This window comes from Rattus norvegicus, chromosome 2 (assembly GCF_021556685.1).
Source record: "Rattus norvegicus strain SHRSP/BbbUtx chromosome 2, alternate assembly SHRSP_T2T, whole genome shotgun sequence".
NCBI lineage: Eukaryota > Metazoa > Chordata > Mammalia > Rodentia > Muridae > Rattus > Rattus norvegicus.
The window spans coordinates 121,078,803-121,097,963 of NC_141535.1; the positions used below are offsets into that span (position 1 = coordinate 121,078,803).

Sequence of the window (19,161 nt, forward strand, 5' to 3'; positions counted from 1 at the left end):
AGGCACTCAGCGCTATGAGTTTTCCTCTTAGCACAGCTTTCATTGTGTCCCATAAGTTTGGGTATGTTGTACCTTCATTTTCATTAAATTCTAAAAAGTTTTTAATTTCTTTCTTTATTTCTTCCTTGACCAGGTTATCATTGAGTAGAGCATTGTTCAATTTCCACGTATATGTGGGCATTCTTCCCTTATTGTTATTGAAGACCAGTTTTAGGCCGTGGTGGTCTGATAGAACGCATGGGATTATTTCTATCTTTCTGTACCTGTTGAGGCCCGTTTTTTGAGCAACTATATGGTCAATTTGGGAGAAAGTATCATGAGGAGCTGAGAAGAAGGTATATCCTTTTGCTTTAGGATAGAATGTTCTATAAATATCTGTTAAGTCCATTTGGCTCATGACTTCTCTTAGTCTGTCTACGTCTCTGTTTAATTTCTGTTTCCATGATCTGTCCATTGATGAGAGTGGGGTGTTGAAATCTCCCACTATTATTGTGTGAGGTGCAATGTGTGTTTTGAGCTTTAGTAAGGTTTCTTTTACGTATGTAGGTGCCCTTGTATTTGGGGCATAGATATTTAGGATTGAGAGTTCATCTTGGTGGATTTTTCCTTTGATGAATATGAAGTGTCCTTCCTTATCTTTTTTGATGACTTTTAGTCGAAAATTGATTTTATTTGATATTAGAATGGCTACTCCAGCTGCCTTCTTCTGACCATTTGCTTGGAAAGTTGTTTTCCAGCCTTTCACTCTGAGGTAGTGTCTGTCTTTGTCTCTGAGGTGTGTTTTCTGTAGGCAGCAGAATGCAGGGTCCTCGTTGCGTATCCAGTTTGTTAATCTATGTCTTTTTATTGGGGAGTTGAGGCCATTGATGTTGAGAGATATTAAGGAATAGTGATTATTGTTTCCCTTTATATTCATATTTGGATGTGAGGTTATGTTTGTGTGCTTTCCTTCTCTTTGTTTTGTTGCCAAGACGATTAGTTTCTTGCTTCTTCTAGGGTATAGCTTGCCTCCTTATATTGGGCTTTACCCTTTATTATCCTTTGTAGTGCTGGATTTGTAGAAAGATATTGTGTAAATTTGGTTTTGTCATGGAATATCTTGGTTTCTCCATCTTTGTTAATTGAGAGTTTGCAGGATAGAGTAACCTGGGCTGGCATTTGTGTTCTCTTAGGGTCTGTATGACATCTGTCCAGGATCTTCTGGCCTTCATAGTTTCTGGCGAAAAGTCTGGTGTGATTCTGATAGGTCTGCCTTTATATGTTACTTGACCTTTTTCCCTTACTGCTTTTAATATTCTTTCTATATTTTGTGCGTTTGGTGTTTTGACTATTATGTGACGGGAGGTGTTTCTTTTCTGGTCCAATCTATTTGGAGTTCTGTAGGCTTCTTGTATGCCTATGGGTATCTCTTTTTTTAGGTTAGGGAAGTTTTCTTCTATGATTTTGTTGAAGATATTTACTGGTCCTTTGAGCTGGGAGTCTTCACTCTCTTCTATACCTATTATCCTTAGGTTTGATCTTCTCATTGAGTCCTGGATTTCCTGTATGTTTTGGACCAGTAGCTTTTTCTGCTTTACATTATCTTTGACAGTTGAGTCAATGATTTCTATGGAATCTTCTGCTCCTGAGATTCTCTCTTCCATCTCTTGTATTCTGTTGGTGAAGCTTGTATCTACAGCTCCTTGTCTCTTCTTTTGGTTTTCTATATCCAGGGTTGTTTCCATGTGTTCTTTCTTGATTGCTTCTATTTCCGTTTTTAATTCCTTCAACTGTTTGATTGTGTTTTCCTGGAATTCTTTCAGGGATTTTTGCGATTCCTCTCTGTAGGCTTCTACTTGTTTATTAATGTTTTCCTGTGTTTCTCTAAGGGAGTTCTTCACGTCTTTCTTGAAGTCCTCCAGCATCATGATCAAACACGATTTTGAAACTAGATCTTGCTTTTCTGGTGTGTTTGGATATTCCATGTTTATTTTGGTGGGATTATTGGGCTCCGATGATGCCATGTAGTCTTGGTTTCTGTTTCTTGGGTTCCTGCGCTTGCCTCTCGCCATCAGATTATCTCTAGTGTTACTTTGTTCTGCTATTTCTGACAGTGGCTAGACTGTCCTATCAGCCTGTGTGTCAGTAGTGTGTCAGAGTGCTGTAGACCTGTTTTACTGTTTTCTTTCATCCAGTTATGGGGACAGTTATGCTTTCGGGCGTGTAGTTTTTCCTCTCTACAGGTCTTCAGCTGTTCCTGTGGGCCTGCGTCTTGAGTTCACCAGGCAGGTCACTTGCAGTAGAACAGTTGGTCTTACCTGTGGTCCCAAGGCTCAAGTTTGCTCGCGGGGTTCTGTCCACGAGCTCTCTGCGGCGGCAGCAACCAGGAAGATCTGTGCCGCCCTTTCTGGGAGCTTCTGTGCACTAGGGTTCCAGATGGCGTTTGGTGTTTTCCTCTGGCGTCCGAGATGTGTGTGCAGAGTGCAGTCTCTTCTGGTTTCCCAGGCGTGTCTGCCTCTCTGAAGGTTTAGCTCTCCCTCCCACGGGATTTGGGTGCAGAGAACATTCTCAGTGTATGTGTAACTGTAGCAGGTTTTATTGTCAATTGAAACTCTGCGTAATGTTGAACTAACTAAAGATCTAAATTTAATTCCTTTATCTGTACGTGGGCATTTTGAGATTAAAATTAGGTCTTCTTTGTTATTACAGAGTGATGGGCTTCCTGCATTGGTAACTTTAAAGAAAGGTCTAGTTGCTTTGGCAAGGCAGTGGATGAAGTTCATCGTGGTAACGCCTGCCTTTAAAGGAGTTAGCCTACACAGACCAGCGCAGCCACTGAAACCTCCTGCCGCTGTGGACCACGAGCATGAGGAGGGACTAGGCCTGGATAATGGAGGCGGGCTTCAAAGTGATACTAGTGCTGATGGCGCAGAATTTGAGTTTGATGCAGGTAACTTTTGTTCAGGGTACTTTCCTTTCCTCAGTGCAAACACTGTGTTCTTGTGGGAATAGCTTCATATCAATAATATTCCTCTTTAAACGATTCCAATCAAGACCTTTTGCCTGTAATTATTCCCAAGTTGATTGTAGAAGGAAATTCTGACTGTTACGTACTTGATCAATTTTAATAACTTTTGTCCCAAATTTAAAAATACTGTGGTTGAACTATGCAGTTGTGAATTTTGTGAATCTAAATTCACAATGACTTTGGAATCTTTTTATTTAACAGATTTCATAATTTAGTTTTCTGAGGTTCTGTAGGCCAGTGAATATGTCTAATAGAGACAGCTTTTATAGAAAACTTGTAAACAAAATTCTGCCTTTTAAAATCGTATTTGCCCTTTGTCTGTTTTTAAAGGAGTTTTGTTTTATCACCTGTTACATATATTTTATTTTAAATAAATTTGCAGGCCTGAGCTGAGCATATAAATCTATACATAGGATATGATGCATCTGAACAAGGTGGTATACTTTTTTAAAATGTATGTTTTTACCTTAACTTTTTGCCAAAGATTAATTTTGTATTATGATGATAGATTGTCTCGTAGTGTATTGAAAAAGAGTTAAAAGTATTGTGGGGCAGAAGTACTACTGTAGGAGAAAAGCCCTAAAATTAAAACATTCACAACATTTATTTAGCTTAATTAAAAAATGGTTTTAATAGGTATAAGAAGTAGCATGTATTTTATTGCTTATTATCCCGAGTTTGTTATGCAGAGAAATTGAATTAGTTCAGTAGCTACCTTCCAAACACTAATGATGCCTGTGTTCATTCCTGACACTCTGCATATTCTAGAAGGTGACTGAATTGGTTGTTGGTCACTGTATCAGTTATATGGACAGTGTACGCTCAGATTCAGGTTGGAGAGTAAGGAAACAAAAAAATAAAAATTATAAACATTGTACATCTCATTAGATCATAAAAATGTACAGTAATTATACAGACCGGAATGTTGGAGATGCTTCAAATAAATATGTGATGGTATGTATAGAACTCACTTGTCTTTGGAACCATTTCAGCCACAGTCAGTGAACATACAATGCTTCTAGAAGGAACAGCTAACCGGCCACCACCTGGGGGCTCTGGACCTGTCACTGGAGCGGAAATAATGAGGAAGCTTTCTAAAACACACACCCATAGTGACTCTGCATTAAAAATAAAGGTACAGGACTGCTAGCTTTGATTAGAGTTTAAAACTTATAGAGGCAGCCTACATTTTTTTTAATTTCAGTGTTAAATATTTTAGATGTCTATTCTAATATTCCAATAGTTTAATTGAAATTATTAACTTTATGTTGGTTAATAAATTCAGTATATAGATTTCCATTAAATTTGTACCATCAATACTTAATACCTAAAGACTACTAAACCTTTTTTTCCTTGTTGAGTATTATATACAATAAAATTCAGTATGGAAAATGTTGATAATATTGTCATTTTGTTTTAGTGAGATCCTTTTAGGCTGTATATTATTAATACATGTTTAGGTTGGGTTTTTACAAATTGCAATCTTAATTTATACTCCATTGTTTTAACAAGTTTAAAGGATGCTTGATAAAGAGGGACAGGACAGCTAAGTGAGTGGACTAGCATTGGAGGGACAGCACTCTCACTTGAGTCCTGCCCTGTAAATTGAAAATCTTCTGACTGAAATGTGCTTCAGCTTCTTTATTTGTAAGGCCTGGGTTTTGATAGCGCCCTCCGTTGGAAGACTGTGGTGAGGAAATGCTGAGTGAAGCTGTGACAAGTGTGTCTGACACTTTGTATTGCCATGCTTTCTTGTGCTGTTTTGTTTGCTTTTCTAAGAACTGAATATCCGAGTTATTGATACTGCTCTTACTCAAAGTCTGCATTCAGACTAACACTGAACCTCAGAATAGTTTTGACATTAAAATTTTCAATTTCAAAATAAAAGTATAAACAAAAACACATGAAAAAGGGCTAATATCTCTCAAATAAACAACGGAAGTATTTTTAATCACTAAAAGATATTATCTGTAGGATTAGGATAACAAAACTTGCTATTATATGTGCAGATAAAAGAAAACAGTCATTCTCATACAATATTAGAATATTGCTGTATGACAGAATTTTTCCTGGAGAGATTCTACACACGTCTAGTCATCCCCAAATGGAGAACTCCTGACAGACCAAAGTACAGATACCACCAGAATCCAACTTAGTGAACCAGTGGGTTTTATTGGGGTTACTTACAGGAGTAGGAATGGAAAGCTCCAATCTTGGAGGGAATTGTTTTATAAGAGGTTTACATGGTTGTGACTTTTTTGAAGGACAGTGTGCCATGCATAAGTGAAAATATTTCTATGTCAGGGACTTTTATTCTGGAAGTGACCATAAATGATCAGATAGATCCTAGAGCTTTCTTGTCTATACTATAGTATAAAAAAGTGGATGTGACATAATAGAATTAAACATTAGAGGGCCAATAAGTTATGTTAACTGTTATAAATGACTACTACAAACCCTTTCTAAAATGGGGTATGTTTATGTGCAACTGTAGATGCCACTGGACTTATATGGACTGAATTAATAGCAAAATATAGGTGTGTGTGTGTGTGTGTGTGTGTGTGTGTGTGTGTTACGTTTCTATTGCTGTGTAAAGACACCTTGACTGAGGCAACTTATTAAAAAAAATTTAAATGGAAGCTTACTTAGAATTTCAGATGGTTATAATCTGTGCCATCATTGTGCTAAGCATGGCAGCAGACAGGCAGGCATGGCAATGGAGCCGTAGCTGAGAGCTTACTTGTTAAGACAACCAGGAGACAGAAAGAGAGATCTAACTGGGAATGGCATAGGCTTTTGAAACCTCAAAGCTCACCGCCAGTGACACACCTCCTCCAACAAGGCCACACCTCTTAATCCTTTCCAAACAGTTCTACCAACTGCAGAACAAGCATTCAAATATAGAAGCCTATTGGGGGCCAGTCTCATTCAAACCACCACAGTCTGTATGCTTTTTTAACATATAAATAATATAGGAAGATGAGAAACTAGAAAACTACTGGGGAAAGGATCTAGATTAGAACATAGGACTTCCTACTGAAGTTTCTTATGCTTTTATTTTATCTTAAGTTTTTATTTTGTGTACATATTGCCCTTCAAATTAAAATATTTGTTAGTTTTTAGTATTTAGTCTTAGTATATTTAGTATATTTGAAGTGATAAAAAAAATTTTTTTAACATTCGAGACCCGACAATCCTAGTAGACAAAAAGCACTGTGAATTTAAAGAGTAGAATAGAGTGAATATTTATATAAATAAATACTATTAAGTGTTATTAAGTGCTAGAAGGTAAATATTCTAGTTTCATTTTTGTTTCTATGATAAACACTCATAAAAAGTGACACAGGGAAGGACAGGTTTTATCATATGATAGCTCATATTTCAAAAAGTCAAGATGGGAACTCAAGTAGCTAGTCATGTCATGTTGATAGTGAACGGAGACTATTTGCTCTCAGCTGTGTCTACTTCTATAATGTGCAGGACCCGTTGGCCAGGGAGTAGTACCACTGGCAACCTAGCTAGATTCCCACATCTGTAAGCAGTTAAAACAATCTTCCAAAGACATGGCCATAGGCTATGCCAGCCTTGACAGTTTCCCATTGGGTTGTCTCCCCAGGGACTCTTAGCTGTGTCTAGACCAGTGACAGTCAAAGCCAGTGAGCAAAGATAGTCTAATATCAAGAATTATGGAGTGGAAGTGAGGCACGTGGATTAAAATATCTGACATTTCTTGCTTGGTTATTTATAAAACTGATTTGTCTTTTGTGAAACAAAGTTAATCATCTACTCAAAGAACATTTAAGGGATAAAATATGAAATATGCATAACACATGTTTAGTATGTTTTAAGTACTCTAACTTCCTATGGTGAGAGACTCCTTCCTCTGTCCCCATCTAAGTGAAGGCACATGAAAATGGATAGACCTTTTCCACTTTGTTCTTACGCCTGAGTGGTCTCATGTACTTGAATATGTTGTGTTCTTATCCTTACTTACTTTCCTTCTCTTAGTCAGAAAGCCTCTTTCTGTCAGTTGTCCATGCTTACCTCCAACACAGAGACTGGCAAACATTTCCTTCTTCAGATTTGCTGTGTTTTTATGTCTGTTTTTTGTTTATTTTGTTTATCCTTGGCTGGCCTAGGATTTACTGGAAGATTATGCTGGCCTTGGCAATGCTCTTCCTCAGCCCCCTGAGTGTTGAGATTTTGTTGAGTCCATCATACTTGCCCTGAAAGTATAGCTTATTTTTGATGGTATCAGTCATGTAACAAGTTGATTCATGGTTTTAAATGGAATAGTGTATAAAGGAGATTGATTCTGGATATTAGTTTTCTGGTTCCACAATTAAGCCACAACAGAAATTGCTTCAGGCTCCTCCTTTTCTTCAAACAGCCACAGCATGTTCTTAACACCTAATGACTTGCTTGTGTCCTGGTGCCCTGGATGCCCCCCACCCCCAGATATTAACCAGCATCTTATTTCCTGTATTTTGTTTAAGATGCTGTTCTGTGCCTCTTGTTTAGCTGTAGAAATTAATCAATGATTCATTGTTAAATTACTTCAAGGAATATACTTGAATATGATGTGTAGCCCCTAGTATTGTATTGCAGAGTTATAAAAATTATTTTGTTACATTTGAGATTGAATAATCCTAGTAGACAACGTCACTGTGAGTATTAAAGGATAGACTAGCTAGCAGCAATGGAAACAGTTATGGAGGTTCTAATGATTAGCAGTCAGTTTCACATACTTCAGACGGAAAACCAACAGCCCTGTGCTCATTTGTAGGGCATTCATCCATATCATTCTCTGAGTTACACCAGTGGAGACACCGCTACAGATTCTCCAGTACACGTTGGACGTGCTGGGATGCCAGTGAAGGAGAGTCCTAGGAAGGAGAGCCTTCTCAGCTATCTGACTGGAAGCTTCCCAAGCCTGCACAACCTTCTGGAAGGCACTCCTCAGAGAAGTAGTGCAGCTGTGAAAAGTAGCTCCCTCACAAGAACAGGTATCTAGCTAGCTCCAGTGGATCCAGCTCACGCCTCTGAACTACAGGCAGCTGCTCTCGCTCACTATGTACAGACACACATAGTTTAAAATAAAATAATTCTTTCAATTAATTTTTCTTTTGTGGGAGAAATAGAAAATCATTTTATTATATACCTTGATTGCATGACTAAACTTTTTAGTTACTTAGTTTTTGAAAAAATATTTTAGAGCAGAATTGTAACTTTCTCTTCATGCCTTTTATTTTTATTTTCAAATTAGTGCTTACTAATGCCAAGCTACACATACTGAGTCTAAGGAATACAAAATCATCACCATGTGATAACAAAAATGAATTTTGTACTAATGCCTTAGGATCTACATACCAATGTCATGTAGTGAGAGAAATACTTGGAGAGATGGCTTAGTGATTAAGTGTACTAGCTACTCTTGAAGAGGAGTTCACAACTCGGGTCAGTTTTCACAGCTACTGACAACCATCTGTAACTCCAGTTTCAAAGGATCCAGATGTCCTCTTCTGGCCCCCACAGGCACAGCATACACTTTGTACACAGATGCAACTCAGGCAAACCACCTATATCCATAAAATATGAATAAATGAATCTTTAAAATATTTTTCAAAGAAAGAGATTTTAATCTGACTTTCTGCAAGCACACAAGTGACTAATAATCTTTTTCTCCATAAACTTGGTTTGCAGGGAATACAGTAGCCACTGACATGTTGTCCGAGCATCCCTTGTTATCTGAGCCATCATCTGTGAGTTTTTATAATTGGATGTCAAATGCTGTGGGAAATCGTGGAAGTGTGGTACAGGAATCTCCTGTTACAAAGTCAGGACACAACAGCCTCCCGACAGGTAAGACCGTTATCATTTTTAACTTATCTGTCCTCAGTGGCACATACACTTACAGCAAAATCTTTCTCAGAGGATACTTCATTTGGATGAAATTGGACTCTTTCAGAAAATGAAAAAATTGAACTTTTACTTGATATTATTATAATATCAAATAAAAGATTTATAGAATTTAAAACATTTAATGTGGTTGATTACACATTCATAACACAAAAGGCAGGTTACAAAACGTATAGTTACAACATGATACAGCTACAATACAGAAAATACTTTGAATCTGTCTAGCTCTCTCTGAGACATCATAACTATTAATTCATGTTCTCTTCATAGTTAATAAATATGTAATCAGATCTATGAGAACAGTAAAGTAAAATTTCTTTCCTTAAGGAGAGAAATAAATCAGGGCCATTTATTAATTTTAAAAGAACATGCATGTATAGAAGGAAATATGGCAGGATGTTCCCAAGAAAGTGGTGGCTGTATCCAGTGTAAGTATGTCAGCCCTTTTTTTCCTATTTTTGAAGTTTTCCATGTTAGTAAATATTGAAGGATATTGAAGTAGACTTTGGTACTGCTTAATAAAGGCAGATAAATGAATTTTAAAAGTTATTTAAGACATGAGAATTATTTTCAAATAGAAATTAGAAGAGTGGTTGATTTGTAACCGCTCACTGAGCTCTTTTTCCATTGAAGTGATCTGAATTCTAACCACATGTGAAGTTTCTCCATTGACTATTGACTGAAGAAAATAGAAAGATGGCATCCCACAGGCCTCAGCATCTTTCTGGTTCTGATTTCACTGTTGTTCAGAGTATCTACAGTTTAAATTTCAAGAGAACTACAATGGAACAGTTCCTCTCTATCAAGGGTCCTTTGACTGGAAGAACAGGAAAGCTTGGGTGTAACTCTGTTAACACCTATGGCTTGTCCCCTGCGTACTTACTTTTCAAAGATTCTCCAGTCAGGAAATTCTACATTTGAATCAACTGGCTTGAATTCTTGTATTAACATCGCAGTTATTTTCTGAAAATTTAATATCATTTTTTATTGATCACATCTGCACATAATTACTATTACATACTATTGGGTTTTTTTTTTTTTGTTTTTGGTTTTGTTTTGTTTTCCTCTGTGATCTGATAAAGGCATTACAATATAGTTGCTTTTAAATTTGACTTCTTATGCCTTCGTCTGATTTTTGTTTCCAATTGATTTATATTTACTCTTGAAATTTTTTTTTGTTAGGAGTTGCACCCAATCTTCCTACAATACCCTCAGCCTCAGATTTCAACACTGTCTTATCTAGCGATCAGAATACTCTGGATGGGACACATTCTCAGCACAGTACTAGTCAAGATGATGTGGCAGGTGTAGAAGAAGCCAATCAAGGGTTTCCTGCTGTTCAGCTTGCTGATGCACAGGTGAGCTCGCCTCTTTTCCCGATACTGATGTCACTTCCTTCAGCAGGGCTTAGAGCAGGCACCATCAAGCAGGGGGGGAGCTGAATTTCACATTAAATCTTTATTCTGTGCCTGTTGTAAAAGCCTTCATGCAAAATAGGAGCAGCCTTTAGAAGCACTTGGATTAATTATGAATGCAAATTAACTAATAGGTTATCATGAATTGAAAGTTTCATCATAATATTTTTGTTACATGTTAAAGATTGACCATAACATTGTCTAACAAGATAAAGTTTATCATATTTTGCAAACTCTTGTACCAAGTTAAGACTTTATTAAGGGAGTAGTTGGGAGACAGTGGAATAAAGACAGTTAGAATAAGGAAATAAAGTAATTAAAACATGTAGATATGAGTAGCAGTGTATCAAATGACTAGGAGGAGAAAGTAGAGGTGAAGTGTGAACTGTTGCAGTAGTTCATATCAGTGAGGGTGAAATCTAGGAAAAGTTGTTCGCAAAAGTAAAGACAGATACTGTGAAATTATTTGAAATATATTTAAGTTTGAATGAATAGAAGGTAAGTTGGAGAATAGGACATGGGTATAAAGTGGGTTCTAAATGTGGACATCGGAAAGCTGTGGATTACAACTATTCATGAAATACCCATCTGGACCAGAAACTTGCTGTTTCCTTCAGTTGTTTCTTTCCCTCTCTATAGTAATAGAAAAGACCATTTTCTCCTTTCCCATGGTAATAACCGAGTTTTACAGGAGCAAAGGCTGTTAATGCCTCACAGCCCATTATCCTATTCTTTTGTAAATTAAGTTTCTAACATCTTGACCACAGTTTTCCATCCCTCCCCTCCTCCTAATCCCCCATCCACTCATTCTTCTTGTCTTCAGAAAAGGGGAGGCAGCCCATGGATATCAGTCAGCCATGGAATATCAAGTTGCAGTAAGACTGGTCACCTCCCCTTCTATTAAGGTTGGACAAACAACCCAGTAGGAGGATAGGGGTCCCAAAACAGGCCCTCAAGTCAGAGGCAGCCCTGCTCCCACTGTTAGGCATCCCGTAAGTCACCAAGCAACACATCTATACCGTGTGTGCAGAAGGCCTAGGACACTCCCACACAGGCTCCCTGGTTGGAGGTTCCGTTTCTGTGAGCCCCCATGAGCCCTGGGTAGTTGATTTTGTGGGTTTATTGTAGTGGCCTTCACCACTCTGGGTCCTACAGTCCTTCCTCTCCTCCTTCCACAGGATTCCGCAAGTTCTGCCTGCTTGGCTATGTGTCTCTGCATCATTTTTCATTAGTTGCTGGGTGACACCTCTCTGATGACAGTTTTGCTAGGCCCAATCTATGCATATAACAAAATATGATGAGAAGTCATTTCACTGACTTCCTATTCATTCATTTTTCATTACGTTTGCTAGTCGTGTTTGGTTCTATACTAAGTCTTTAGGCCATCTATCCTCTGGTTCCTGGTCCTCTAGGTAGTATTGTGATCTGTTGGGACTTGTTTTGTGACTGAGTATATGGTCAGTTTTGAAGAAGGTTCCATGAGGTGCTAAGTAGAAGTCATACTCTTGCATTTTGGTGAAATGTTCTGTAGATATCTGTTAGGTTTATTTGAGTCATAAGGTCAGTTAGATCTATTACTTCTCTGTTTAGTTTCTGCCTGGATGACCTTTGCATTGTCAAGTAGGGTGTTGAAGTCTCCCACTATTAATGTGTGGGTTCAGTGTTTGATTTAAGCTTTAGCAATGTTTCTTTTACAAATGTTTGTACCCTTGCATTTCAGGTAGAGATGTTGAGAATTAAGACATCTTGGAGGATTTTTTCTTTGATGAGTATAAAGTGCCCTTCCCTATCTCTTGATTAAATTTGGTTGGAAATCTATTGTGTAAAATGTTAGAATGACCAAACCACCTTGCTTCCTGGGTCCATTTGCTTAGAAAATCTTTTTTCCAGACCTTTACTCTGAGTTAATGTCTATCTTTTATGTTGAGGTATATTTCTTGTATGCAACAAACTGATGGACCTCTTTTCATATCCATTCTGTTAGCCTGTGTCTTTTTATTGGGGAATTGAGTCCATTGATGTTGAGAGAGATTAGTGACCAATGAGTGTTAATTCCTGTTATTTTGATGGTGGTGGTGGTGGTGGTGGTGGTGGTGGTGGTGGTGGTGGTGGTGGTGGTAGTGTGTGTATGTGTGTGCACGTGTGTGTGTGTGTGTCCCTATTTTTGTTTGTGCTGGTATGAAATATATTTCCTATGCTTTTGGGTGTAGTTAAGTTCCTTGGGTTGGAGCTTACATTCTCATTCTTTGGGACTAGCTTCTCTGTTAGCTATGGTAATAGGCTTGGGCGGCCAGGTCGGGTACCAGTTTTGTTTTTTAATAGAAATATATGGGTATCTGTGGACTTTTTAAAAAGCACAAATGAATGTAATCTAATTATTTTACCCTCAGAGAAATTATAGGGCAATTGATTTATTTTTTATTTATTTATTTTTGTCAAAACAATTATGACGTCTCTTGGTTTTGTTTCATTTTGTGGTAATAAGAATAAGAACAGAGTCATCAGTAAACAATCAATTGTGTTACTGCTGTTGCTTGCTATCTTCCAGGTTGTTTTTAAGCCTCTTCTGAGTCACACAGGGATCCAGTCGCAGGACACCATGCCCCTCTGTTACCGGATGTACTTTGGAGAGCACCTTTCATTTTCAGGAACTTTAGACTGCCTCAGAGCGGACATTGTAGATTCAGACACAGCTAAGGACAGAAAAGGCAAAAGAGCAAGAAGGTATTTGTCATATTGTATAAAATTTTATTCAAAAATTATAATTTTAGTAACAATGAGAAGATAATTTCCAGTTAATAAATGTAATGATTATATTTTATTATGAATAGCTTTTTGATTTTATTAATGGATCAAGCAGTATTTTCAGCCTACTTTCATAGAATGGGCATGAGGTATGCTGAAGTATATCTGTTGGTAAGTGCACTCGGCATTTTATATGCTTAACTTCACTAGTGGAGTTTTATTGTTTCTGTGGTTTTAATCTTTGCACTTATACCTTTAGAGTTGACTTTTAGCATATTTGTGTAAGTATGGATATATTTCTCTATGCGTGCATGTCTGTGATTATATGCATAAATATATGTATGGGGTGGGGTGTTCACATGCACACGGACCGGAAGAGGGTGTCAGACATTTTTATGTATTTTTACTTTGTGTGCTTGTATATATGCCTGCACATATGTATGGGAACCATATTCATCTCTAACATTTTCTCCCTGTTACTTTGAGACAGCCTTTCCCTAGCCTTAGGCTAAACTCTTCTTTGCTAGGCTGGAAGCTAGCAAGGCCTAGAAAGCCTCCTACCTCCACTCCCATTAGAGCTGGGTGGATAGGTGTTCATGGGATGTTTAGCTTATTAAATGAGTGCTGAGGTCCAGGTGTCAGTCTTCACGATTGCATAGCAACCACTGAGCTACATCTCCAGCCCCTCAGACAACATTTTTTTATACAGGGATAGAGTAAAATTCATATTGAGAGCATAGCCCTAAGAAACAAATATATAGGAAAACATATGCAACATATGACAGATAAAGCTATGAATTATCTGTTACTGCCATTCTCTATTTTCATGGGTAAGCTTTACATTTCTTTTTTTTTTATAATACAAATTTCATTTTTATTTTTTAAAAATATCAGTAACTTTGAAAACCTGAAAGTCCAGCTGTACCAAGAACAAAATACAGTAGAAATACCTGAAAGCTGTATTCGGCTTTGGAGAAACGTGTCCTACAGGACCAGGCTTAACTCCTTTGTCTGCAGAGCAGGACGGGCATGCTGGCCCTCAGCACAGGGATTTGGTTTCTGCGTCTTTATTTCTGTCTTATCTGCTGTGGTTTAAACTGACCAGTAAGCTCCTACCCTGCGATCACCTGTAAACTAGCACACGGAGAAGTCAGTGACAACAAAGTCAGCCAGTCTGAAAGCAGAGCAAAAGTAGCGAGGGAACTTAGATCCCAAGAGCACAGCACTGTACACCTGGCAAACAGCCAGTCACACCTGTGACTCCGTGGGAACAAATAAAAAGCAATCACAGCAAAGTATAGATCAAACTCTCAAGTGCAGCGACTTGCCAAGCTCCAGAACTTCCTGTCTGAGCAAACGGTACTTTATCCTCAGGTCCTTTGTCATAGTCTATTAAAAGAAAAGTCCCTCTGTCTTGGAGCAAGCTACAAGAGGGCACCGTGATCTGTTCCCCCTAAGTGATACTAAGTGATACCTTTTAAGATGGTTTCACTCTCACACCGGAGTTAACATGTCAAACATGCAAGGATGGTCTAGCCCCGTCTATATCAGTAAGGGAATGCATATCTCCTTGGTCTGGTTTACCAAGCAAGCCTCTAGCTGTGTGACATGAAGTATATAGTCTCATGTCACTAGCTCGTCACTAACCAGCTTAACATCATTTGTACTACTTCCTATCGGGTATTAAGATTTAAGCACAAACCCATTTCCCAGCCTGATGTTAGAGTCCCCACCTGGATAGTTTGTTTTACAGCAGTCACTGGTCCCTTCTACCCTTCCAGTCTCTCTCTGCCTGTGAGGAGAACTTGAAAGCACCACAAGCTGACAGTGCAGCTTGGATACAAGTCCAGAGAAACCCTGGTACAGTGGCTTTCTTTCCTGGTCTTTGTACTAGGAAAGTGACCCAACAGTGACTCCTCATCCCTAACCTTATCAGAAACACCCACGGGTCTATACCTAGAGCAATCCTCTTCTACCTCACACCTTCTCTAAAAAACCTGGAGCAATGAGCCGTCAGATTTGCTCTTAACATTAAAAAAACAAAAAAACAAAAAAACAAAAACAAAAACAAAAGAAGCATCTCCAAACGATTCCTACATAATCTACAATGGCACTTCTCTATGTGTATAACGGAACGGCAGGGACAGCTGAGCCACAGAACACACCTTCCTCAGTGTCCTGCTCATTTCCCACTCAGACACTGTTCAGTTCCACATCAGTTGGCTTAAGAGGAAACTAGAGAGAGTAATGAGGAGGCGAGGCCAACACCATCCATCCTCCTGGTGCCCTCCCCTAGGAACCAGTACATGGTCTGTGCACACTGACAGGCAGGCCTGGAAGGGCTTTAACAAAACTGACAAGGGGGATTGTTAGATCAGCATTGAGCAGCACACAAAAGTCAAAATACCTTATCACAATTTCACGGCTGAGACCACCTCCCAGAGAATGACCTAGGAGAGCTCATTTTCATTGGTCTTGGGTCCTTTTGAGACTTGACTTTCAGGTTCAGGTTTAGCTCCTCCTCCACTCCTGGGTTCCAGACCCTTTTTGACCCTGGCCCAGTCTGCCCCAGCTCCTCTCTACTGTCTGGTGTCGCCTGTTGGTTATTTTTCCCTTCTGGGGATCCCTTTGATTGAACTTACTATGCAGTTCCTTAGTAAGTGGTTGCTTCTTTGCCATTTCCCAGCGTGGGGAGGCTGTGAGTCTTTTGCACTCTTCACTACTTCTTGGAGGTTGTATTTTCTGAGCAGCACATAATCTTTCTCACACGGCTTTGACGATTTCTGCTACCACTGTGTATTCTGGATTAGTGAGATCTACTTTGATATCTGAATTGAGGCTGCCCACTATTCCTGCCACCTCTTTAATAACTTCTCTATTCATATGGCTATTATTTCGAGATTTGTATACAACCAGTGCTCTTTCCTCTCATGATCTCAACAAACGCTATTACAACGCCTTCCATTGCAACTTCACTATTTCCTGCCAGTCAATAAGTCAATGTGAAATGTCCCTTTGTTTGGGGCTTTACACCAGGGTTCTAGAATTCTGCATATTTTTTCATATCTTCTAAAAATGCTTTACATGTGCCTGAAATGGGTAACATTCTCAGAATAACCCATGTCTTCTTTTTCTTGGTTTTGTACATATCCTGGAGAATGTGATGCACTAATTTCTCAGGTTCTATCCCAAGTGTCCTGGTGAAGACTACATTATTTGTACCACTCTCCACTGATTAGAATCTTCTCAGCCTCTTCTCTGTAGAAGCCTTAATGTCACCAGCTTCTTTTTTCAAGGCAGCCTTGGTACAATCGTCTTCTCCCTCACTTCCATAGGGCTGCTGGTCCGTACATGGTGTACTGTACTCTTGGAGAAGGCTGTAGGCCTCCTCCATGCACTTGCGCTCTTTGGTGTAGCAGGTGATGAGGATGCCTTGCAGGCCGGGCTGCAGCTGCTCGGTCCGCCTGCTTCACAGGGGCCCACTTGGCCTGCAGGAACTGGGCTTTGCCTTCGCGATTTCCGCCTGCCAGTGGAGGGGACTGCTGGGTGGGGGCTACCATGCTACATATGATCCATGTTCCTTCAAGTTTTACATTTCTTACTGTTTGAATAAGCAGTTTCATATCTACTAATAGGTTTGACTCTTCTTTTGAAAGTTGGAATTTTACTTTGGGTATCTTGTTGTCTTGGCCAGGAATCCTGAAATATGGTCACAGGTAGCATTTCTGATAATGTTTTTCCAAAGTCTTAGTTTTTGTTTTTCGGGTTTTTTTTTTGTTTGTTTTTGTTTTTTGGTTTTTTTTTTTTGCAGTTTTTCAAGGTTTAAGAGTAAAAGATCACTTGTGTACAATTTAAACTTAAGAAAACTGGATTTTTAGTTTGAATATTCTGTTTAAATTTTTTAAAATTGAAATTACATTTATTTGTTGTGTGTACATGTATATACGCATATGTGCAGGCATGAGACAGCATTCCTATGGTGGTGAGAGGACAACCTCTGAGAGACGGTTTTATTCCACCACGTTGGTCCCAGAATTGAACTGATATCATCAGACTTAGTGTCAGGTGCCTTCATGCATTAATCCATCTTAATGGCCCATATTTAAAATTTTAAATAATTTAATAAAATTCATTTTTATAAATGAATAATTTATAGAATATAAAGCTCTAATTTTACTTGAGGTCAAATTATGTGAGGATTTTCTAATAATACAGGGACACAGAAATAGTATTCTCTTCTCTGTTAAACACAGGGAGTTCTTACAAAGTATTTGTAAAACAATGGAAAAATCTTGAAAATGTAAAATATTGTATATAAATATATATGTATGTGTAGGAACACACATGCAAATACATCATATATTTCTTCTAAATAAGTACATACAACTACATTATGTAGTCATTTATATAGACAGATTTTGTAGATAAGCAAATCTGTATAATTAGAAACTAGTTACATACAGCCTTTTACTGGTTTCATAAATGCCATGAAGTGGTGCATGTATAAACCCCACCCACCTAGCCACACTTCCCTTTCTGTTATTCTCTAGCCAAACTTAACATCCCTCTTTCTCTTGCTTCTAGCAGCACTCTGAGTGCCCTACACTCGTAGAACCCATTCATAGACAGCCTGCTCAGAGGTTTTGCAGTTTTCCCTAAACTCTTGGTTTCCTGAGGTCTCACTACACTATACTTTTCTCAACCATTCATTTTAGTCTTTACTGCTTTGTTGTATTGCATACTATGCTTCTACTTATTGTACATTAATTTTGGATTGTAATATATAAGCATTCATTTTGACTTTAAAGCCTTGGCAATTAATTAAATCATTTAGCATAGAGATTAGTATGCAGTATCTCATAGATGTACTTGGCATATTAACTTGTAAAGTACTTGTAAAAATTAGTGGAAAAATTGAAACCTTGAAAGTATTTGTCAAAATGTGTGTGTGTGTAGGAACATAATATTTTAACTTTCAATGGTAGCTTTTGCTTCATAGTGTCCATGCCAGTCCCTAACTCGTCTGCAGCCCTCGCCCTAAATGAGAGCATCAGCATGTGCCCAGAGCTCTTTTCTCCTTTTCTTGACTCTCCTAAGACTTTTTTCTTCCTTTTGGTCATCCTTACATATTTCAGACTTTTTGGGTTTTGGGGTTGTTTGCTTTTTCTTAGAGATTTGTTATGTCTCCCTTCTGTTATTTGGGTTATTTTTATAACTTTTTATTCTTCTGTTTGTTCTGGTTCTTAGTATCCAATGTTTCCTTCTACAACTACATGCAGAACTTTGATAGTCAGCCCCTTGTGAGTGTCTACTCCTGTACATATTGCACTATATAATATGGCATATTTTTAATCAAATAATAAATGCCATTATTAAGTAAGGAATTATAGCTCTAGTTAAAAATTTAGAACTTTTAACTGGAATATCAAAGTTGTTTCTGACTTTTTTTAAAGTTGAGATACGGCCTATGTTTCATTTGCCCTGTGTGGCAGTGTATTCACAGTACACATGGAAGAAAAGAAGGGAAATGATGATTTATTTGAGCTTTATTATTATTGTTGATAGAAGCTGAGTGCCTTTAAAAATAAAATGTTTACAATATAATTTTTACCAAAAATTTTTATATAAGTCAAGGGATATAATTTTTGTGTAAGATTATAGGTATTTTAGTGTGTTGTTTCAGTTGGTTTTCCTTTCCGCTTGCAGCTTGGTAAATGAACAAATAGAATTACACTAAGTTTGAAAATTCAATTAATTGTTTAGTATGACAGACTGGTTCTCATTGATCTGTAGCTAACTCTAAATTTCCATACTATTGGATGTGATATTAGATTCCAAGGGAAAAATGTTTCATTGTTTTATTGAACCTATTTTTTTTAATAGAAGACAATTGATTTTGAGTTCTTACAAAAAGAACTAAAGACTGTCTACTAGCCCATTAACAGACTTGACTAGTGCATACATGCACTTATATTGACTCACTTGATTAATGGCACATTTCACTTTGTAGGTTATTGTGTTTGTAAATGCGTAAGAATATGCTATGCACTTCTTCACAAAAGGGAGTAACGGCCT

At 38.0% G+C, this 19,161-nt stretch overlaps 1 protein-coding gene and 1 pseudogene across 26 annotated transcripts in view; one reads left to right on the forward strand and one right to left on the reverse strand.

Annotated features, from left to right (window-relative positions):
• Window positions 1-19,161, forward strand: part of Bltp1 (bridge-like lipid transfer protein family member 1) — a 217,155-nt gene that overhangs the window by 118,854 nt on the left and 79,140 nt on the right. For all 26 annotated transcript variants that reach the window (XM_087619106.1, XM_087619112.1, XM_087619136.1 and 23 more), the window contains 6 exon segments: window positions 2,689-2,929; window positions 4,000-4,142; window positions 7,794-8,013; window positions 8,711-8,869; window positions 10,109-10,284; window positions 12,890-13,065. In XM_087619106.1, coding sequence (XP_087475232.1) covers window positions 2,689-2,929; window positions 4,000-4,142; window positions 7,794-8,013; window positions 8,711-8,869; window positions 10,109-10,284; window positions 12,890-13,065 — 1,115 coding nt within the window.
• Window positions 15,537-16,646, reverse strand: Thumpd1-ps1 (THUMP domain containing 1, pseudogene 1; annotated as a pseudogene).